Here is a 23,596-nt window from a genome sequence, read left to right as displayed (position 1 = left end):
AGATCACGCGAGTCAGCCAATGGCTGTGAAGCACGGCTGGAACGGGGCGGGGAATGGTTGCTAGGGCCGAGCTGTGGGGTGCCGTGAGAGGCTCGGAGAGAGACTCGGCGGTTGCTAAGCCGGGAGGTCACAGAGCGCCGCTCAGCGATTGGGCAGCGACGGGGGAGGGGGGTGGTGATTGGGCGGCGCCCAGGAGGCTCCCGGGTGAGGCGCGGGCGCGCGAGCGGGAGTTCCGGCGGAGGCCCGTGCTGAGGGCCGGCGCCTTCACCATGGCCTCGGCTGAGCTGGACTACACCATCGAGATCCCGGATCAGCCCTGCTGGAGCCAGGGTATGGAACGAGGGTCGGGTCCCATCTTGGGGAGGTAACCTGACGAGTCTCTGGGTCGCAAGCACAGTTGTGACTCCGCCCCTTTCGTAGCCCCGCCCTCTCGCGACCCGCCCCCTCACGGGGTCCTGCAGGTCCTAGACTTGGTCGGGCCCACAGAGTCCCGCCCCGCACAAGCCCCGCCCCGGAGTGGTCTCGGCCTCCGAGTCCCGCCCCTTCCCTGCGGCCTCGGCTCTGTTGGGGGCTTTTTCTGTCTTTTAGGTGGCGGTTCTCAGGTCCTGTCTTCGTTTCTCCTCTCGAAACTGAAGGCTGCCGAGGGCAGGGGCTGTCCTTCCTTTGTTTGGGGTCAGGCTTCCCACTTCCAGCCTCTCGTCAGCGGTTGTGGCTGGGGGACCCACCCACATTATTTTCCACCCACTGTTTTCCCGGGGGTCCTTGCAGAAGCCCGGGACACGGGACTCATCCCTCCCACTTTCCTTGGCAGTGGTGAAGTCTCTGCCGTTAGGTAGAAGTCGGTTCAGATCCCCTCTTTAGTAGCTAGATGACCTCTGGCAGTTTCCTCATCTGCAAAATGAGGCTACCCATAGTAACCCCCTTTCCAGGGCTGTTGGTTGCACAACTGAGGTAGTTTGTGTGACGGACCCAGCATAGTGCCTGGCATGGAGTAAGTATAGTTCTTAGCGTTCCTCCTCCCTGGAGTCGTATCATTAAAGAGCAATGTGTAGGAGGCTCCACAAAATGAGTAGCCTGTAGAGCAGGCCTGGGTCCCTGCAGTGAGAGTTGGATTGCAGGCCCAGAGAACGGAAAGTTTGGCGCTGACTGGGAATTTTGATAGAGGAGGCTTGAGATACTCATCTCAACATGTCCCTCCCTCCTTTGGTCCACACGGCCTTTTCACTCTCCAGGCTCACTGCCAACCTCTCCTATGGCTACTGGCGATCTTCCGTAATGTAGAGGTTTACCCTTATCACCACTCTGCCTAAAACCCTTCAGTGGCTCCTTAGGGCCCTCAGGATAAATCAAATTCAGGTTCCTTAAGGGGGCATTCAAAGTCCTTTGCACTTGAGCAGCTCCTGCTTATCTCTTTGATCACGGTGTCCTTCCACTGTTCAATTTGAGTTTTATGTTCTGGCAACCCAAAGTGCTTGTGATTCTCCACACACTTCTTGCTTCTCTGCCTCTACTCCTGCTGTTTCCTCTTGCCTGGAATGCCCTTTCCCCTCTGCTGTGTCACACTGTCCCCTTGTCCTTGTCCAGTTCATCATTGAAGGCTTAGCTCAGATGTTTCCTCTTTCAGGAGAGCCTCCCCAGCCCCTTCCCATAGCATCTTGTGTTATTGGTTGGGGTCTAGGAGGAGAGGGCAGTCCCTAGGCTTCCACAGGACAGATGGCCCTAGCTCCTTAGGGCTGCGTATGGTGGTAGAGGGCTTTTGGGCTTATGAGTGTTAAAATACTTTTCAGAAGTTTGGCATCAGGAGAGATGAAGCCAGTTAATATTCTTTTTTTTTTTTTTTAAGATTTTATTTATTTGACAGAGAGATCACAACTAGGCAGAGAGGCAGGCAGAGGTGTGTGGGGGGAGAAGCAGGCTCCCCGCTGAGCAGAGAGCCCAATTCGGGGCTTGATCCCAGGACCCTGAGACCGTGACCTGAGCCGAAGGCAGAGGCTTAACCCACTGAGCCACCCAGCTGCCCCGCCAGTTAATATTCTTGCCTGTGGAGAGCCACCAGCTGCAAAGGGCTGGAGCTACCCTCTTTGTGGCTAGGAGGGCAGATGTGATCTCTCAGCCCACGTGAGCAGCCTGGTGGTCTTGGTTTGCCTCACTTCTATCTCCTACTGGTTTTAGGGCTTTGACAAGTTGTTGAACCTTCCTGGGCCTCAGATTCCTCCGTAACAGTGCCTCTTTCATGGGATTGTGAGGGTTTCCGAGACAGTGACTGGGTGTGTGTGCCTGGCATGTTGGTGTATCTCCTCTTCTTGTGGCTCCCCTCACTGCGTCAGGAGGTGGGGTCCTAGACTTGGAAGAAACCTCAGGGGGCCATTTAGTCCTACTGGCATGGGGGTATTCTGTTGCTTCCAGACCCTTTCCTGACAGGATGCTTCCTCCCAAACATCCTGGCCTGCTGGAGGTAACTGGGATTGTTAGAAAGCACTTCCCTTTCTTGAGCAACTATAGGCCTTCCTGTCATTTCTGTTTTCAGTTCAGTATTTGGTGTGTCCTGGCCGCAGGTTAGTTGCTGGTGCCTGAGAAGTGACTCACACACAGGCTCCATTCAGGGAGCTGTGGTTTTCAGGAGGTGGGAGGATGTGTAAGCAAGTGGTTTCACAATGATGTGGTAATTGCAGGACGAGAAGGTTGGGGTGGGTGCAACATTGGGGTGGGTGCAACACAGCAAGGTAATCTCTCTTCCTCTCTCTTCAGGAGGTCAGCTCATTCCTTCCTCACATCTCTGTTCTCCAAGAGGAATACCTCTAGGGCTGTCAGCTGTCCTTCCTCCGATGTGGTTCTAAGGATGTCCTCCATCTGATTACTTCTCTGGATCAGCTTTAGTTCATCATGTCTTTCCCTCTCAAAGCTCATGCCCCAGAGCTGGGCTGGGGGTTGTAGCCCCCCTCAGCAGGAGATAACAGCACTGTGATCCCCTGAATCTCTTTCCCATCTGCAGAGAGCTCCCTCCAGGCTGACATGGTTTCACATGGGGGTAGCCTAGGGGGATCTTGGAGACTGTCTTTCTTTTGCATTTGCTGTTTAATGGTGTAGAAGTATGTAGGGCAATCATGTTTGGTTTCTGGAATTTCTCTCCCCCACATTTGAACATGAAAACTGCGATGCCCAGCACTGCTGTGAGCTGACAGGCGAGCAGCTGCTGCTGGCATATCGTTACGTAGAAGGCAGCTGCGGATCTAGGGTTGTTCAGAGCCCACGCTGGGCAGCCCTGGATCCTTCTGCTGGGAATCCCACCAGCCAGTATCCGTGACTGCCCATGCTGGGAGAGTAGTCTGTCTACTCCTTTGCTGAAGCTGATCCCTTGACCTGGAATCTCCCTGCATCCTTCTTCCTGACCAGTGATCCCTGTCCCCTCCTAATACTCTGTTCCCATCTCATTTTCTTGGGGAAGATTCTATTCTCTTGGCTCCCATAGCAGAGATCCCTGTGGTAGTGCTTTTGATGGTTTTGCTCACTGTTGCTAGGGCCTGGCAAGGATGAGGTGCCAAAGGACCTGAATGGAGTCACTTGGCAGCTCTGTAGGCCTGAGCCAGAGATGCTCTGACATCCCAGGCTGAGGCTAAGCTGCCCCTTCTCCCAGCCAGAGATTGGTCAGCCAAGTGCTGCCCCAGGCCCCTCTTTGGCTTGCTGGCAGCCCAGGAGGCCTTCTTAACAGCATTATATTGCTCTCATGCTTAGTAAACATTTTCAGAAATAATTGATTCACAGAGTCCGGATAAGGGGCCTACCCTTTGAGTACAAGGAAGGCCTTTGGTGGTCACAAAGAGGAGAAGTGGCAGGTTTATTATGAGCCCAGGTTTTATTGTGAACCTGCTCTTCTGCTAAGCACTTGCGAGAAAAAAGAAAAGAGTGGGGGCCAAAAAAAAAAAGTCCACTTAACCTTCAGGAAGCTTTCACTGGCACCTGGGAAATAGTTTTGAGTAGTTTTGAACACCATGGTGGGCCCCAGTGGTTACTGTGGGCTTCTGGAGAAGAGTGGCCCACTGGACCTAGAGCTTCATAGGGCTGATGGGTAGATGGTGAGCAAAGAAAATGCAGAAGTAGGGGCACTGGGGGAGGACTGAGGTGGTCCCACAGAGCTATCACACCAGAGAGGCCTCAGAGGCCCAGGTGAAGAGTAAGTTGGGACTTCATTCTCTCCTTGCCTGTGGGCCCCCTGTTTTTTTAAAAACAAGAGTTTAATTTACAGGCATACCTTGTTTTATTGTGCTTTGCGTTATTACACTTCACAGATGTGGGGTTTTTGTTTGTTTGTTTGTTTTTTTGTCAGATTGAAGGTTTGTGGTAACCTTGCATCAAGCAAGTCTATGGGTGCCATTTTTCCAACAGCATTTGCTCACTTCACGTTTCTGTGTCATATTTTGGTAATTCTCATAATATTTCAGACTTTTCCATTATTATATTTTTTTATGGTGATCTGTGATCAGTGACCTTTGATGTTACTATTGGCCTTGTTTGGGGGCACCATGAACCCCACCTGTGTGAGACAGTGAACTTAACCAATGATTGTTGTGTGTGTTCTAACTGTTCCACTGACTGGCCATTCCATCGTTTCTTTCCCTCTTCTGGGGCCTCCCTATTCCCTGAGAACACAGTATTGAAATTAGGACAGTTCATAACCCTACAGTGGCTTCTAAGTGTTCAAGTGAAAGGAAGAATCATGAGTCTCTCACTTTAAATCAAAAGCCAGAAATGAGTAAGCTTATTAAGGAAGGACTGTGGAAAGCCGAGAGGTCCTCTTGAACCAAATGGCCAAGTTGCGAAGGCAAAGGAAAAGTTCTTGAAGGAAATCAAAAGTGCCCCTCCAGTGAACATACGAATGTTAAGAAAACAATCTTAGGGCGCCTGGGTGGCTCAGTGGGTTGAGCCGCTGCCTTCGGCTCAGGTCATGATCTCAGGGTCCTGGGATCGAGTCCCGCATCGGGCTCTCTGCTCAGCAGGGAGCCTGCTTCCTCTCTCTCTCTCTCTGCCTGCTTCTCTGCCTACTTGTAATCTCTCTCTGTCAAATAAATAAATAAAATATTTAAAAAAAAAAAAAAAAGAAAACAATCTTACTGCTGATGCGGAAAAAGTTTTAGTGGTCTGGATAGAAGATCAAACATTCCCTTATGCCAGAGCCTAAATCCAGAGCAAGGCCCTCCCTCTCTTCAATCCTCTGAAGGCCAAGAGGGGAGGAAGATGCAGAAGAAAAGCTGGAAGCTGGCAGAGATGGGTTCTTGAGGTTGGAGGAAAGAAGCCATCTCCATAGCATAAAAGTGTAATATGAAGCAGCAAGTTATGGTATAGAAACCAGAAGACTTGGCTATGATCTTTCGAAGGTGGCTGCACTAAACAACAGATTTTCAATGTAGAAGAAACAGTTTTGTGTTGGAAGAAGCAGCAATGTAGGACTTTCATAGCAAGAGAGGAGAAGTCAATGCCTGGCCTCAAAGCTTCTAAGGACTCTTTAAGTTGAAGGCAATGCTCCTGTACCATTCCTAAAATTCTAGGGCCCTTCAGAATTATGATAAGTCTACTTTGCCTGTGTTTTCTGAATTGAACAGCAAAGCCTGGATGCCAGCACATCTGTTTCCAACATGGTTTACTGAATAGTTGAAGCCCACTGTTGAGAACTTCTGCTCAGAAGAAAAGATACTTTTCAAGATATTAGTGTTCATTGACAATGTACCTTCATCACCCTTGGTCACCCAAGGGCTCTGATGGAGGTGTATGATAAAATTAATATTGTTTTCATGACTGATAGCACAATATCTATTCTGCAGCCCATAGATCAAGGAGTAATTTCAACTCAAGTCCTGTTGCTTAAGAAATAGATTTCTTGAGGCTAGAGCTGCCACAGAGTGATTCCTCTGGTGGACCCAGGCAAAGTAAACCAAAAACATTCTGGAAAGGATTCACCATTCTAGATGCCATTAAGAATATTTGTGATTCATGGGAAGAGGTCAAAATACTATCATGAGCAGGTCTTCGGAAGAAGGTGGTTCCAGCCCTCACGGGTGACTGACCGGCTGAGCACTTGAGCGGAGGAAGTGACCGCAGATGGAGTGGAAAGAGTAAGAGAATGAGAGTCAGAAGAGGCGCCTGAAGGAGCGGCTGAAGTGCGGCCTTCTCTTGAGAAAACCTGAACAGGTGAGGACTTCCAGCTGATGGAGGAGCAAAGACAGTGGTTTCTGGAGATGGACCCTGCTCCCGGTGAAGACGCTGTGAAGATTGTGGAGATGACAGTAAAGGATTTAGGACACTCCGTAAACTCAGTTGCTGAAGCGGCATTAGGGTTGGAGAGGACTGAGTCCCCATTTTGAAAGAAGTTCTGCTCTGGCTAAAATGCTATCAAACAGCATCACGTGCTATAGGGAAATCGTTTCCAAAAGGAAGAGCCAATCAGTGCAGCAGACTTCCTTGTTGTCTTATTTTAAGAAACCACCACATTGGGGCGCCTGGGTGGTTCAGTGGGTTAAGCCGCTGCCTTCGGCTCAGGTCATGATCTCAGGGTCCTGGGATCAAGTCCCGCATCGGGCTCTCTGCTCAGCAGGGAGCCTGCTTCCTCCTCTCTCTCTCTGCCTGCCTCTCTGCCTACTTGTGATCTCTCTCTGCCAAATGAATAAATAAAATCTTTAAAAAAAAAAAAAAAAAAAAACCACCACAGCCGCCCCAGCCTTCAGCGCCCACCACCCTGACTGGTCAGCGGCCATCAACAGCGAGGCCAGACCCTCCACAGTGAAAAGATTAGGACTCGCTGAAAACTCAGATGGTGATTGGCATTTTTTAGCAATAAAGTATTTTTTTTTAAGATTTTACTTATTTATTTGACAGAGAGAGTAGGCAGGGAGGCAGGCAGAGAGAGGGGGAAGCAGGCTCCCCGCCGAGCAGAGAGCCCGATGCAGGGCTCGATCCCAGGACCTTGAGATCATGACCTGAGCTGAAGGCAGAGGCTTAACCCACTGAGCCACCCAGGTGCCCCAGCAATAAAGTATTTTTAAAGATTTTATTTTTTAATTTTTTTAAAGTAAACTCTATACCCAGTGTGGGGCTTGAACTCACAACCCTGAGATCAGGGGTCCCGTGCTATACTGACTGAGCCAGCCAGTCATCCCAGCAATAAAGTGTTTTTAGATTAAGGAATGTACATTGTTTTTTTTGGACAATGCAAGTACATACTTCATAGACCCTGGTATAGTGAAAACAACGTTTATATGCACTGGGAAACCAAAAAATTTGTTTGACTCACTTTATTGTGATATTCGCTTTTTTTGGGGTTGTTTGGGAATAAGCCCACATATCTCCAAGGTATGCCTATATTTTTTGGAGTCACAGTCTCTTTCGCACATTAACGAAAACCCTTTCTAATTTGTCTGCTCTATACCAGGTGCTGTCTAGGCTCTGGATTTGAGGTCCAAACCTGGTGGACTCTTCCCAGGCCTCTTTTCTCTGAGCTCGCGGGGGTCTCTCTTGCCCTTCCTCTGTTGACCGTGTCCTCACATGCCAGGCCTGCCAGGAGCACCTCTCATGATTTTATTAATGGCATCACAATTCCTTGTGAAGGAGGGAGAGGTCTTACTCCGTTTTACATATGAGGACCAGAAACTCCAGGGAGCTGAGGTGTCTTACCCCAAATTACCCCAGATTTCAACTCGAGTTCCACTCCTCAGCTAGTGCGTGCGGATTCCTGTTGCCCTTAGGAAGTGTTGCTTGACTATAGTTCCATTTCTAGGACACAATTAAGGACACACACAAAGAAAGAGGTGTCCAACAGAGTCCTTTTATAATAGCAAAAATTGGAAACATCATGTCCAATAATGGGAGATTGGTCACCACAAATTATGAAATATTCTACGGTCGCTCTGTAGCCACTAAAAAGAGTGATGTAGAAATATATAAGCTGACAGGGAAAGAGGTTCACAATATATTGCTAAATGGAAGAAAGCAGATTACAAAACAGTGGGATTCCAATTTTATTAGACATTCATTTTCTCCTTTTCTGCAGTACGCACGTGCTGCTCGTGAAGGAATAATAGTATCTGGAGCTCATTGAACTCTTTTCTTTGTGCCAGGTACCATGCTAAGCCCTCGACAGACATTATCTTATTTAATCTACATATTAATAGCCCCATTTTAAAGAAAGATTTTATTTATTTATTTGATACAGAGAGAGAGACAGAGAGGAGAAATATAAATGGGGGGGTGGGAGAGGGAGAAGTAGACTTCCTGCTGAGCAGGGAGCCTGATGTTGGGGTCGATCCCAGGACCCTGAGATCATGACCTGAGCCAAAGGCAGTTGCTTAACAACTGAGCCACCCAGGCACCCCTTAAGAGCCCCATTTTACAGATAAGGAAATTGAAGTTTAAGGAGCTTGCTCAAGGTCTGGTTCATAATTATTCGTGGCAGAGCCAGAGATTTGGACGCAGATAAGGTTTTGTTTTATTTTTATCTTTTGTAAAGTTCTAATTTTTTTTTTAAAGATTTTATTTATTTATTTGACAGAGAGAAATCACAAGTAGATGGAGAGGCAGGCAGAGAGAGAGAGAGGGAAGCAGGCTCCCTGCTGAGCAGAGAGCCCGATGCGGGACTGGATCCCAGGACCCTGAGATCATGACCTGAGCCGAAGGCAGCGGCTTAACCCACTGAGCCACCCAGGCGCCCCTGTAAAGTTCTAATTTTAATTCCAGTTAACATACAGTGTTCTGTTACTAGTTTCAGATGTACAATATAGGAATTTGACACTTCCGTAGAGCACCCAGGGCTCATCACAACCAGTGCGCTCCTCAATGCCCATCATCTGTTTCACCCATCCCGTGCCCCACCCTCTGGCGAGCATCAACTTTTTCTCTCTCCTTAAGAGTCTGTTTCTTGGTTTGTCTCTCTCTCTTGAATTCAGATATGGTTTTATAAAGTATGTACTGTGCTACTTTCCTAGGCTCTTATTTCAAAAGTAAAAAAAAATTATAAATAAAGTAACTTAAATATAAATATATAAATATGGGAACTGTTGAGCACCCGACTGGCTCAGTCAGTAGAATATGTGATTCTTGATCTTGGAGTTGTGAATTCGAGCCCATGTTGGGGGTAGAGTTTACTTAAAGAAAAAATAAATACCGGATGTAGGTACGTGAGATTCTAGAAAGTTTTGCTGGGGAGTAGAGGACACTGAGGATCCTTTTATTCTTTGCATTTTAAAAAGAAAACATAGGTTCTTTGCATTTTTATTCTGACTTACAGATAAAAAGCATGTATGATGCTGTATACCCTTATTCTTTGTCAGCCTTTCCTTTGTCTTCTCTACATGCCCCTGGGATATACACAATCTAATCTATGCGTTAGTTTTATGACTTGAACTGTTGTACAATATGTGTATCTGTAATTCTTCTATTATTGGTGTCAGTATTGTTTTGTTGAGAAATCCTAGAGGACAGGGAGACTGTGAGATTAAATTGTTTTGTGGGTGCTCAAGAATCACCAGGGATGAAAAGAATACTTCTGTTACCAAGGGGCTAAAATAATATTTTAACTCTCATTGCAAAAGTGATAACATGTTGATTTTAGAAAGTGGGTGAAAAAAAAATCATGAAAAAACAATTGCCTGTAGTCCCAGAAGTAATTGCTATTAGTATTTGATGTGTTTTTTTCTATGCATAAATATATATGTGTGTGTATATATGTAAATATATATGTACCTATAACTATATATATATATATATATTTTTTTTTTAAAGAGTTTATTTATTTATTTGACAGAGGTCACAAGTAGGCAGAGAGGTAGGCAGAGCGGGGTGGGGAGCAGGCTCCCCACTGAGCAGAGAGCCTGATGTGGGGCTCGATCCCAGAGCCCTGGGATCATGACCTGAACTGAAGGCAGAGGCTATAACCCACTGAGCCACCCAGGCGCCCAGCACCTATAAATAAATAAATAAACACACACACACACACACACACAAACACACACATTCTGTTGTATATGCTGCTTTTCAACGTGCTTTTTCACTTCATGTATTACTAATTTTTTAAAAGGTTTTAAAGCAATCTCTATAGCCACCATGGGACTTGAACTTAAAACATCGAGGTCAGGAATTGTATGCTCTACAGACCGAGTGAGCCAGGCAACCCTATTATTATTAATTTTTAAAAATAATAGCATTATTGAACTATAATTCATATACCATAAAACTCACCCTTTTAAGCTTGTATTGTTTTTTAGTATATTCACAGAATTGTGCAACCGTCACCAGTAACTCCAGAATAGTGTCCCTCACCTCAGAAGAAACCGTATACCCATTAGTAGTCACGCCCCACCCCCCTTTAGCTCCTTGTAACCACTACTCAACTCGTCTGTGGATCTACCTATTTTGGACATCTTATATAAATAGAATCATGTGATATATAGCCTTTTGTGGCTGGCTTCTTCTACTTAACATAGATTTTCAAAGTTGATCTATGTTGCAGCCTGTGTTGGCACATCATTGCTCTTTTTTTTTTTTTTTTAAGATTTTATTTATTTATTTGACAGACAGAGATCACAAGTAGGCAGAGAGGCAGGCAGAGAGAGAGGGGAGGGAGCAGGCTCCCTGCTGAGCGGAGAGCCCGATGTAGGGCTCCATCCTGGGACCCTGGGATCATGACCTGAGCTGAAGGCAGAGGCTTTAACCCACCGAGCCACCCAGGTGTCCCTGTCATTGCTTTTTTTAACGACCAAATAGTATTTCATGGTATGGCTGTACCATATTACTGATAGGCATTTGGATTGTTCCTACTTGGTGGTTCTTATGAATATCTGTGGCTCTGAACATTTGTGTTCAGGTTTTTGTGTGGACACATGCTTTCACTTCTCTTAGGTGTGTGTTTACCCAGTAATAGAAGTGCTGAGTCCTGTGGTTTTTTTTTTTTTTTTTTTTTAGATTTTATGTATTTATTTGTTAGAGAGAGAGAGATAAAGATAGAAGCACAAGCAGTGAGGGGATTCCTGGGTGGCTCAGTTGGTTGAGCCGCTGCCTTCAGCTTGGGTCATGATCCCAGGGTCCTGGGATCGAGTCCCACATCTGGCTCCCTGCTTAGGGGGGAGCCTGCGTCTCTCTCTGCCTCTGCGTGCCCCTCTGCCTGCTTGTGTTCTCTCTCTCTCTCTCTGACAAATAAATAAATAAAATCTTTTAAAAAAAAAAAAAGAAGAAGAAGCACAAGCAGGGGGAGCAGCAGGCAGAGGGAGAAGCAGGCTCCCCGCTAAGCAGGGAGCCTGATTTGGAACTCTATCCAGGGACCTTGGGATCATGCCCTGAGCCGAAAGCAGATGCTTAATTGACTGAGCCATCCAGGCGTCTTGGGTCCTGTGGTAACTTGATGGTTAATTTTTTTCTTAGGAACTGCCGAACTGCTTTCTAAATGTACCTTTTTGTGTTCTCACCCGTAGTGTATGAGGGTCTGATCTCTCCACGCCCTCATCAACACTTGTTACTACCTGACTTTTTGATTATAGCCATCCTCATGCGTATAGCATGGGACCTCACTGCAGTTTTCATCTTCATTTCCTTAAGGACTGTGATGTTGAACATCTTTTCATGTGCTCATTGATCATTCGTCTCTTTTCTTTGGAGAAATGTGTATTTACATCCTTTGCCCATCTTAATCGGGTTGTCTTTTTATTGTTGAATTGTGAGAAGTTTTTGGTATATGCCAGATACAGACCCCCTATCAGATATATTATTTACAAATATCTCCTCCCATTCTGGGGGTTGTTCCTTTCACTTTTTTGATGGTGTCCTCTGAAGTACAAATATTTTGAATTTTGACAAAGACCCAATTTATCTTTTTTTTTTTCTTTTAGTCCTTGAACTTTTGGTCATGTCCAAGAAACCTTTGCTTAATGCCAGGCCACAAAGATTTACTCCTGTGTTTTCTTTGAAGGGTTTTATTAAAGGTTTTAGCTCTTACGTGTGTGTCTCTAGTTTGCTTCATGTATTATCAAATATTTCCATATGATTAAACATTTTTCTTTCTTAGAATTGCTATGTCAAAGATGGCATGCTTTTTTTTTTTTTAAAGATTTTATTTATTTATTTGACAGAGAGAGATCACAAGTAGGCAGAGAGACAGGCAGAGAGAGAGGAAGGGAAGCAGGCTCCCTGCTGAGCAGAGAGCCCGATGTGGGACTCGATCCCAGGACCCTGAGACCATGACCTGAGCCGAAGGCAGCGGCTTAACCCACTGAGCCACCCAGGCGCCCCAAAGATGGCATGCTTTTGAGATTTTTGATCCATGTTCCAAAACTACTCTTGTCCCTGTCCTTTCCCCCCATCTTCCTACCTGTCTTCCGCTGTTGGGGTTCAGGCCTTTGCCTTCCCTGGACTTGCGTGTTACTGCAGCCTCCTCCCCAATCCCAGTGGAGTCTAACCCAGTCTGGTGATTGGGGGTTGGGGCATAAAAAGGGGTTGCCGGAACCCTCAGGGGAGGCTTCCTGGAAGTGAACAGTGAGCCAACACAGCAGGTGGAGCGGGCATTAGCCAGGCATAAACATGGAGTGGCGGCACACTGGGCGGGGGAGTGAGGAGCACGTGCGAGGTCCTGGAGATGGGAGCAGGGTGGCGATGGGAGCGGGGTGGCGTCGGGGTCCAGAGAGATGGATGCTGGCTCTGCCACTTCCTGGCTGCTTACTCTCTCTGTGTTTTAGTTTTCTCATCTGTGAAATGGGAACAGTAGTACCTAATTCCTAGGATGGTTTAGGACCCAATGAGGAAGCATATATGGGGGCTCTGGCTGTGGGGGGGGGGGTCCCTGAGGAGGAGGAGGAAGTGAAAGAGGTCAGAGTGGATCTGTTGATGGGCAAAGACAGCTATGTGTACACATTTGGAGCTCAGGTGGTAGAGACTCGGTTCAGCCTGGGGGCTTGGGTTTTGTTACCCAGGGTGCCGGCTGGGGCAGTGCTTACAAGCTGGTCTCGAGACCACTTGGTTTGGGATTCCAGTTTCACTGGTTATTAGTTGTGTGACCTTGAGCCAGTTATCCGTTATCTCTGTGCCTTAAGTTGTTCATCAGCAAAATGAGAATAATCACAGTACATTGTTCATGAGATCATTCTAAAGTTCGGTGAGTTGACACACAAAGGGCTCAGAACAGTGCTCGAGGCAAAACGCTCTTTTCCCTGTTACCATCGCTGTTTTTCTTGGTGATGGGGAAAGAGGGGGAGAAAAGAGCTGGAAGGAGATGTGGACTTCAAGAGGTTTGTGGTGGCTTAGGAAGTGGATTTGATTGCCTGCACTGAGTCGTGGGAAGTCTTGGAACATAAATGAGAGGTAGAGCCAGAGCCCAAGTCTTGTCCCCAAGGGGCAGCAGCCAGAGGCCCTGAGATGTCAGCCACGGGAGGGAACCAGGTGATCTGGTCAGTGGAATAAGCACAGAAAGAACAGGGGCTTTTATAAGAGGATGGAGGAATCGTGATCTGGATGTGGCAATAAATAGCAGTGGCCATAACAATTACTTGTATTACTCTGGAAAGGGCAGTGGGTATCAAGAAGAATGCTAGCTCTTTGTCCTTGGATCCATCCTTCACTTGGCAGCCCCAGGTTCATTCCAGCACGTTTCTCCTGCGTGCCTGAATGGGCGAGCTACAGGGCTGGGCACTGGGGATGGAGTGACAAACATGCCACACTCAGCGCCTGCCTTCACAGAGCCTGCTGGCTAAAGGGAGAGACAGACATTAAATCATCCTACAAGTCATTAATCAATCCAGATTGGATCCTGCCACTTCCCCAATTCCAGAATTGTCCTTTGCTCTTGGAATAAAATCCCAATGCCTACGCATGGCTTGAAAGACCCTGCAGGATGGGACCCCAGTGCCACTCTGGGCAGCTCTCGCAACCACTGTCGCTCCTCTCCCCGGCTTTGAGCCCCCAGGACTTCTTGCTGGGCCTTACAACAACCCCAGCATCTCCAGAGCCTCCTGCCCCCACCCCTGGCCTCTCTCCACCTGGTGTGTTTGTACTGGGCCTCCAGGGCAGCCAGGCACGTGTGTCTTCCTCTGGGGGGCCTTCCCAGTCGCCAGTACTCTCAGCCTCGTTGCCAGAGCATCTTGGACTTTCCTGGTTATAGCACTTGAAATCTAGAATCAGAGCGGGCAGCACGGCTCCGGTGGGAGGATGAGGGCTGAAGTTAGGAATGAGTAGAGAGAGTGGGGCCCCGGGATGAGATTGTGTGGGGGTAATGGGAGATTTCCAAGGGCAGGAAGAGCAGCTGCGGCTCAGGGGCCGCCTCGAGTGCCTGGCTTGAATGGAGGGACGTGTTCCCGCCCATGATGAGCAGTATGGAAAGGCTGGGCTCTGGGAGTGGGCATTGTGTTCAGGGTGTCCATATTCTGAGAGTTTCTTCATGGAAATGCCTCTCTGGGGAAGAGTCATTCCTCCCTGAGTTGGTGAAGCCTGGGCACCTGTAAAACCTGGTGGAGCAGAAGGGAGTTTCATGTCCAGGGGCAGGTCAGAGGGTCTGCAGAAGCTGTTCAAACCTTCCCCAAACAGAATGCACCATCATGGCCCATTGCAGGCTGACCTTAACTTCAGGAGGCTGCCAGGGGGTGTGGCGTCCCTTGGCTGCCTTTTCTGGGTTGGAGATAAATGCTGAAGCCTTTTGCTGTGTCTTGGTGGTGGCCCAGGAGGGGACCACTGTAGGCTGGGGGAGGGGAGACTGTGCTCAGTCAGCGGCACAGAGGTCAGAGAGCCTCCCTGGGGCAGGTCTCAGGAATCGAGTTCCTGGATCTCAGAGGTTCAAAGGCAGATCCAAGTGGGTGGCTGTTGATGGCTACCCCTGAGGCTGCTGCAGCCCAAGCTTCAGGGGCAGCCATCCTGAGCAGGGTGGGCTAGGGCCCAGGGAGGCCTAGACGCCTTTCTGCCAGAAGGGTCAGGACAGCGGAAGAGCTGCCCTAGCAGGGGATGGGGACACCAAGCCGGGAAAGGTGGTACAAATGTTTGGAGTGGCCTGAGTTAGATCTGTGGGACTGTTTCTCTCCCCCCGGGGCCAGGCAGGCATCAGGGGAGCCTGGGAGTGCTGGCACTGAGAAGCACGGGCAGCTCCTGCTCCAGGCTGAGTTGCAACCCAGCCTGGGATGCGTCTGGGGGCAGGCCGTTAATCTCTGAAGGCCAGAGTCACCACTGCTGGAGAGCAGGAACATTGAACTTTTCAATCATGTTAATTTCCACAGGAAATTGTTGTCTTCCTTTTGTCCAAAGGTTAGTGATTTATATTTACCATCCTCTTAACTAGCCTTGAAATTTACTGTTGCCAGGTCACCACCAGCATCCATAAATCTCAAGGTGGCCGCTGAGCAGAGACAAGGGGCTTGATACTGGGAAGGGCACACCCTGGCCCTTGTGGGAGGGCAGATAACTAGGAGTGGACAGTCCTGGCACCGAAGTCCCCCTGAGTGCGTGGGTCCTTACTTGGCGGGGGAAATGAGATGAGGTTTGACCAGACAAGGCTGCAGGGAAGCTTCTGGGAAAGTAACCATGGAGGAAGCAGCTGGCTTGTGCCTTGGCACATCACTGAAGGAGACATTGCTTCTAGTTGGCGACAGTGCCGGTGGCACAGAACATCTCAAGTGGGTTAGTTAGGATGGGGAGCAGGGGCCAGATTCCCAGCTGTACACTTCCTGGATGACCTTAGGCCAGTAACTTAACCACTCTGTGCCCCAGTGTTCTCATCTTAAATAATATTCCTTGCAGTGTTGTTATGAGCGTTAAGTCTTGGCAAATACTGGCGATGATTATTCTCTGGCAGGAGAGGGCGGGTGGTTTAATGTGGTCCCTCAGAGTCTGTCTGCTCTACCTCCCCATTGGCACTGTCCCATCCTTTTCTCCTTTTAAGGTCTCCTTCTTCTAACTGCTTGTGAAATTAGAATAGGGCTGGCAAACTTTTTCTGTAAAGGGCCATAAGTATTTTAGGCTTTGTGAACCGTAGGGTCCCGGTTGCCATGACTCATCTCTGCTGTTTTAACATGAAAGCAGCTACACACAGGAAGTAAATGCATGAGCCTGGCTGTGTTCCAATAAAACTTTCTTATAGACGATCAAACTTAAATTTCATATAACTTTCATGCGTCACAAAATATTAGTTCTTTTGATTTTTTTTAACCATTTAAAAATATAAAAACCATTATTCTTTTTAGTGTGCGGTTCATACAAAACTAGAGCATGGGCCACATTTGGCCCATGGCTTGTAGTTTGCTGACCTCTGGATTAGAAAATGACATTGCATGGAGGAAGTTCTCACTTTTCTCGCCTGGGCTATGTCTTTGAGTTACGAAAGAAAGGTGCCCTCATGTGGGTTTTTCCAGTGACCCTGCATTGCCTCCTGAGAGGCCTAAATGCCACTTGAGGCGGGATGGAGGAGGGAGCCCTGTGGGGACCCGAGGCGCGGGCGCTGGCAGGATATGCCAAGGTCTGGCATCCGTTGCTTCCCTGTCTGCAGCTAGATTGGCTCTGGATTGGCCAGTCATCCTCACCCCGTGTGCCACCTCTAGTGCTGACAGTCCCCTCATGTCTCTGTTTCAGAGAACAGCCCCAACCAAAGCCGGAATGAGGCAGGGATGCGACAGCCTTTGGTGATTCTCTTGGGCTGGGGTGGCTGTTCGGACAAGAACCTTGCCAAGTACAGCGCCATCTACCACAAAAGGGTGAGTACTGCAGGCATGTGGACACCGCGCCCCGGGGGGCATTGCCACCTGTGGCCTCTCTCTGGCGAGCTCAGGGGCTGCAGCGACTGCTGAGCACCAAAGTGACAGGCCTGGTACTGAGAACAGCCTGTGAGGAAGGCACTGGGGTTATGGGGACTCTGGCAGGATTATCCCTCCTTTGCTGCCAGCTCTGTGGCCTGGTCTGTCTCCTTCAGCCCCCTGACCGGCTTCCTCTTCCTTCCTCCCCAAACTCCGCGGTGGGCAGCCCAGCCCCGATGTGCTCCCAGCTGTGGAGTCGGCCCAGACCTCAAATCTGTTGTTGCCCAGATGGGCAGCAAGAGCCTGGGCTGAGAGTGCGGGGCACAGTGAGTACCCCCAGGATATTCTCCATTTTCTGACCAGGTGAGTTTCTCTCTTGGGGTTGACATGGCACCTTCACATTCCCGTGGCAGGAGAGCCTCTTGGAAAAGAGATTCAGGCTGAAGGTCTTTTGGCTTCTTAGGCTACCCCAAGAGTTGGATGTAGAGCTTATGGCAATTGGAGAGAGCCCTAGGAGGGCCTGGTTATATTTTGGAAGCCTCTTTTACATCTGTGGCTTCTGGCCTGGCCCTGCCCTCCTCAGCAGAGAGACGCCAGTGGGGACAGCCCTCGTTGCCACCTGGAAGCCCTGGGCCGAGGAGGAGTGGGGATCTCCAGTGGTCCCAGCCCCTCGCCTCAGCCTCCCTCCACTGACCACCATTTGCACTGGGCCTGAAGGGGGTGTGGCCCTGGAATGGGAGAAGGGTTGGGGGCAAAATGTTGTTCTGAGCTTGAGGCCTTCCCCCAGCCAACAAGGCTGGTCCTTTGGTGTCACCTTTTATGAATGGCCTTGCGTTGGGCATAGTTTCAGCTACTTCTGAATTCCACTCACTGGGCCAGGCTTGTTTGTCTGCTTCGCCATTGGACTAAGATCCCTGAGGGCAGGTGGAAGAATAGGAATAGCTGAGTGTGGTCAGAACAGAGAATGAAGGAAAGGGCAAATGTCGAGAGAGGAGGGGGGCCTTGAGGGAGGGTGTGAGGCTAGATTTCAAGGAAGGCAGCAGGGTTGAGTTGGCAGGGCTGGCAGAGGGCTCCTCTGGGAAAGGAAGGGGTTCAGGACAGCATGCGTGTGGAGAAAAAAATGTTCCAACTCCAAACTCCTGATACTAGATTATTTAAAGGAAAGTAAAAATACCAGATCTACCACCTAGAGATGACCTCTCTTTACTCATTTGTGCCCATCCTTTCAGCTTTTCTCTGTGTGTAACTTTTCTTTACCTAACAAGATCTATTGAATATACTTAAAAAAAAAAAAAAATATTTATTTATTTATTTCACAGAGACAGACACAGCGAGAGAGAGGGAGCACAGGAAAGGGGAGGGGCAGAGGAATAAGCAGGCTCCCTGTGGGAACGAGCAGCTGAGCAGGGAGCTGGATTGTGGGGCTTAATCCCAGGACCCCGGGATCATGACCTAAGCCGAAGGCAGACGCTTAATGACTGAGCCACCCAGGTGCCCCATTTACTTTTTTTTTTTTTTTTAAAGATTTTATTTATTTATTTGACAGAGAGAGATCACAGTAGGCAGAGAGGCAGGCAGAGAGAGGGGAAGGGAAGCAGGCCCCTGCTGAGCAGAGAGCCTGATGAGGGACTCGATCCCAGGACCCTGAGATCATGACCTGAGCCGAAGGCAGCGGCTTAACCCACTGAGCCACCCAGGCGCCCTCCCCATTTACTTTTTTTTTTAAGAAGATTTTATTTATTTGTGAGAGAGAGAGAGCACAGGCAGGGGGAGAATGGCAGAGGGAGAAGAAGGCTCCCTGCTGAGCAAGAAGCATGATGTGGGACTTGATCCCAGGACCCCAGGATCGTGATCTGAGCCAAATGCAGACGCCTAACCAACTGAGACATCCAAGCATTCCAGTTTTTCAGTATACTGTTTTGCATCATGCTTTTTCTCAGATCCTGATCTCCACCTTGCTTAATATGTTTTCTTCTCCTTGAGTTCGCAGTCCATATTCAGATGCTCTACAGTCCCCAAAATGTCCTTTATAGCTGATTTGCCCAAACTAGGATCCAATCTGGATTACCCATTGGATCTAGTTACTTTGTTCCTTAAGGCTCTTTTATTTATTTTTTTTTTTTAAGATTTATTTTTAAGTTATCTCTACACCCAGCATGGGGCTACCAGAGAATATATCCAGGAGTGTGTGATCCTGAATCGTGCTAGAAGGAAAGTATGATGGGTGCTAAGAGGTGTTGTGTGCTTTGGCCAATTTGGGAGAGCACGGGTGACCTTGGTGAGAACAAGGCAGGGAAGTTAGAAGGAGGCGACCAGGTGAAGAGGGCAGGTGTCAAAGATTGTCTTGGAAGGTGGCGAGAGCGTGGGATAGAGTTAGAGAACACAGTGTAATGGCAGAGACATCTTAAAAAATAATTTTATTTGAGAGACAGTGTGCATGTGGGGGATGGGGGGGAAGGGGCAGAGGGAGAGGAGGGCGAGTCTTAAGCAGACTCCCTGCTGAGTGCAGAGTTCTAGATGTGAGGCTCTGTCTCGGGACCTTGAGATCACAACCTGAGCCAAAACCAAGAGTTGGATACTTAACCGACTGTGCCATCTGGGTGCCCTGAGGCTTTTAAAAATTTTTAAAAAATGATATTGGTTTGTCAGGAATTGAGAGAGATAGAGGAGGAGACTGAAAATACAGGAGAGGGAGGCAAAGACCCATGGCAGGACTGCGGGTTCCAGTGTGCCCAGAGATGGAGATCCGCTTGGCTGGGGGGTGGGGGAGAAACTGGGATGTGACCTGCAGGGACTTCTAGGAGCATCTGACTGGGGAGGTGGCAGCAGAGATGTGGGCGCCTGGGAAATCTCAACATGAGGCCCAGACCTGCGGGCACAGGGAAGCCCTGCGGGCACATGTGCCCTTCTCTGGGAGTGCTGGGGCCGCAGAGGGTATGTTCCGCCTGTGCCCTCGTAGGTGACGCGGGGTTGGAGGGCACAAACCGTGTTATATCCTCATAGATGGCGTGTTGACAGGAATTGCTGTTTATGTCTCCGTGTGAATGCTCCCGGTCAGGAGTGTGTGTGTGTGTGTGTGTGTGTGTGTGTATTCTTGAAGAGAGTGTAGCATGTCACTGTGTACCTGCCAGTGGTATGTGTGTACGCGGGTATGTCTTTCCGGCTGTGGCTTTGTTGTGTACTTACATATGGTGTGGCGGGTGCACGAGTGAGTGGTGGGTGCCACATGTGTCTGTGTCCGTGGGATACGAAATGGGTGGGCTTTTGCTGGGTTCTCGGAGTTGCGTGTGCAGCCGTGTGATGTGGGAGTGTGTTTGCATTTGTGGGAAATGCTGTGTCTTGGTTGGGGAGGGTTGGGGTGAAGATCTTTCAAGTCCCACTGGGAAGTGCGAACAGAGCATTTTATTAACTCTCCCCAGATCCTGACCGGCCAGGTGGCATCACTGGCCCCTCTGCAGAGTCTGGGGAGGGGAGCTTCGGCATGCCAGGGCCCCAGTGAGAATAGTGCCAGGAGGAGTTGGGAACAGGTGTCAGACTGGAGTCAGGGACAAGGGTGCAGTGAGGGGGCTGATGGCAGGGTTATGTCAGCTGACCATTTGGTTTCGCTCTGTGTCACTCAAGGCTGTTCTCATTATTACTCCTGCCGCCACTGATGGCTGCTGCTGTTGGTTGATTTTGTGCAGGGTGCTGCATGGGGCACTTGAGGTCTTCACCATAGCCCACAAGGTGGACGTTATCCTAGTTTACAGTTGGAAGGTACAGGCCCAGGATGGTGACGCAATTTGCTCTTCGCCCCTACTGTTAACAGTGGTGCCAGGAATCAAAGCCAGACCTGTGTGACCCCAGAGCCCGCCTAACTCAGATTCCGCTGATAGAGGGCCCTCTGTCTCTTGAGCAGGACAGTGAGAGGGGATTAGCATTCAGACACATGGCATTGGCTGCCCTTTTTTTTTTAATAAACATATAATGTATTTTTATCCCCAGGGGTACAGGTCTGTGAATCACCAGGTTTACACACTTCACAGCATAGCACATACCCTCCCCAATGTCCATAACCCCACCCCCCCTCTTCCAACCCTCCTCTCCTCAGCAACCCTCAGTTTGTTTTGTGAGATTAAGAGTCACTTATGGTTTGTCTCCCTCCCAATCCCATCTTGTTTCATTTATTCTTCTCCTATCCCTTTAACCTCCCCATGTTGCATCTCCACTTCCTCATATCAGGGAAATCATATGATAGTTGTCTTTCTCCGATTGACTTATTTTGGCTGCCTTTTCTAACTGACATAGGAGAGGATCTGTCTGGAAATTTTGAGGCACGCTTGACCCAGGCATGGAGGGGTACATGAAATTGGCTCAGATTTTAGAATTTGAGGAATAACAGTGTTTATCATATTTGGAATTTCAAGGCGAGTGGGAGGAGCAATCCCAGGCCTTAGAACCAGAGAAATTGGGGTGCCAGGCCCCTGTGCCGGAGAGCATGGACTCTGCTCTCAGAGATCAGGGATGGACTTGATGTGGGTCCAGCTCACGAGTGGCCTCTGGTGGTCAAGGCTGGGGCATGCAGGCTGCATCTCTGGTGTCGGATTTTATAGGGGCAGCTCCTTGTGCCTGGGAGGGTGGGGATGGCGCAGAGCAAAGTCACTGCAGCCAGGTGTGTCCAAGCAGTGAGGCCTTAAATATGCCAGAGTTGAGCAGATGAGGTGCAAGGGGGAAGGTGGGAGAGAGACAGGGCACAGGCCAGAGATGGCTCCCGGCCTTACAGACCGTGCCAGGCTGAGTGGCTGTGGCCAGCATGAAGTGATTATTCCGCAACTGGGCCTCGAGTGTACCTTGCACTCTGGAAGGCCCCAGTGTCTGTGAGCCGTGAGCTGGTGCTTGGAGCACCCGTAGGCTTATGGGCCGCCGGCAGTCAGAGCTGCGGGACATCTCTGACCCTAGCTTGGACTCCCCCACTCCCCCACCCACAACCTACCCCCATCCCTGAGGACCGACCTGGCCTCTCTCCTCTCCCCAGGGCTGCATCGTGATCAGATACACAGCCCCATGGCACATGGTCTTCTTCTCCGAGTCCCTGGGCATCCCTTCACTTCGTGTTTTGGCCCAGAAGCTGCTTGAGCTCCTCTTTGATTACGAGGTGGAGAAGGAGCCCCTGCTCTTCCATGTCTTCAGCAATGCCGGCGTCATGCTCTACCGATACGTGCTGGAGCTCCTGCAGACCCATCGGCGCTTCTGCCACCTGCGTGTGGTGGGCACCATCTTTGACAGCGGCCCTGGTGACAGCAACCTGCTGGGGGCTCTTCGGGCCCTGGCGGCCGTCCTGGAGCACCGGCCTGCTGTGCTGCGCCTGCTGCTCCTGGCAGCCTTCGCCCTGGTGGCAGTCCTGTTCCACGTCCTGCTCGCCCCCCTCACGGCCCTCTTCCATACCCACTTCTATGACAGGCTACTTGATGCGGCCTCTCGCTGGCCTGAGCTCTACCTCTACTCCAGGGCTGACGAGGTGGTCCTGGCCAGGGACGTGGAACGCATGGTGGAGGCACGCCTGGCGCACCAGGTCCTCGTGCGCTCCGTGGACTTTGTGTCATCTGCACATGTCAGCCACCTCCGTGATTACCCTACTTACTACACCAGCCTCTGCGTGGACTTCATGCGCAGCTGTGTCCACTGCTGAGCTCCTTCCCCCACTCACCCAACTCCTCTCTGCTCCAGAAATAAATGCCCCACACCTCCCCACAACCTCTGTCCGTGGGTGGCGGGGTCCTCTCCTGCTTCAGCTTCATGACAGCCCTTTGGGACTCTGTGGTCCCACAAGGAGAGAACTCCCACTGAATTCCAGCAGCCTCTGCCCCGGGAATAGTTTTTCCCAGGATCCTAGGGGTGGGAGTGCCCGGACAGGTTTCCGCGGGAATCTTGCCCTGGCTGTTTGGACAGGCATGGGTCAGGCTGCGGACGCCTGGAGCTCTTAGGCCAGGTAGGGCCCACAGAGTAAGATGGGGCTGTTGAGGAGTCCAGCTTTGATCCTTAACTTCTTGAAAGGCAGGTAAGCTTTGAGTAGTGGTGCCAGAGGACAGGGTCAGGCTGGTGCAGGGGACTAAGATTTCTGCTCCCAAGCCCCACAGCATGATGCGCCATCCGCATAGACACCACTTGGTAGTTGATGTAGAGAGACTTCTCTCACCTCACCGCTGGAGAGAGGGGAGCTGAGGACGTGCAGGTGGTAGGCCTGCCGGGGTCCACAACGCTTTGCTGGGAAGCTATTGGTCCAGGAGGGCTGCAGGGTGTCTGACAGGCAGCTGGAGTGAGGAGTAGGAAGACAGTGGTGCCGTATAGGACCTGGGACAAGCTAAGTTGGTAGCCCTGGAGACCAGGGCCGGGGCGAGGACTCCTTCATCTCCTTGAGAGACTCACTTGGATCATCTCCAGGCTGGAGAGGTGGCTTCAGCCTGAGTTCTCTACCTTCTCCTGTTCTTTAAGTCCCTGTTGCACAATGCTGGCACATAGTAGGTATTCAATAAACATGCTGACTGAATGAGCTCACTGTGACATTCAAGGGACTTGGGTGGGGGACAGGGACGGGCTTTGTTAAGTTTGACAGGCAGTGAAGGAGATGGCTGGCCAGGCTCTGGGTGGGAGCTGACGCTTGATATTCTCAGGACTGACGGACCCTCTGGCTCCAGAGCCGAGCTCAGTCTGCATCTTGCCCGCCCTCTGTAATCTCTTGGGACCATGGCCACTGATCCTCTATGCTGTGTGGTTGCATTCCTAGCCACGGCCAACAGGTGGCAGTGCTGCCTGGGCCATAAGACCAAGCTTAAGGATACCACAGCTGAGTAGGCTTCAGGCCCTCACTCAGGGTTAATGTG

General features: G+C 49.9%; 1 protein-coding gene across 1 annotated transcript; it reads left to right on the top strand.

Moving 5' to 3' along the window:
* Nucleotides 1–3: 3 nt before the first annotated feature.
* Nucleotides 4–23,262, top strand: TMEM53 (transmembrane protein 53). Its single transcript, XM_044238081.1, has 3 exons — nucleotides 4–330; nucleotides 16,576–16,697; nucleotides 21,751–23,262. Exons 1-3 carry the CDS (start codon nucleotides 54–56, stop codon nucleotides 22,402–22,404), a joined length of 1,053 nt encoding a protein of 350 aa, XP_044094016.1. The 5' UTR covers nucleotides 4–53; the 3' UTR covers nucleotides 22,405–23,262.
* The last annotated feature ends 334 nt before the right edge of the window (nucleotides 23,263–23,596 follow it).

This window comes from Neovison vison, chromosome 2 (assembly GCF_020171115.1).
Source record: "Neovison vison isolate M4711 chromosome 2, ASM_NN_V1, whole genome shotgun sequence".
In the NCBI taxonomy this organism is placed as follows: domain Eukaryota; kingdom Metazoa; phylum Chordata; class Mammalia; order Carnivora; family Mustelidae; genus Neogale; species Neogale vison.
Note: the sequence above shows the minus strand (reverse complement) of the source record. Positions and strands in the feature narration are given on the sequence as shown.

Bases quoted from the DNA above. Each gene is read 5' to 3' on its own strand.
- TMEM53 (XM_044238081.1), top strand. From the start codon at position 54: ATGGTTGCTAGGGCCGAGCTGTGGGGTGCCGTGAGAGGCTCGGAGAGA. The intron at 331-16,575 runs GTATGGAACGAG...TCTCTGTTTCAG, and splicing joins TCAGCCCTGCTGGAGCCAGG to AGAACAGCCCCAACCAAAGC. The intron at 16,698-21,750 runs GTGAGTACTGCA...TCCTCTCCCCAG, and splicing joins GCGCCATCTACCACAAAAGG to GGCTGCATCGTGATCAGATA.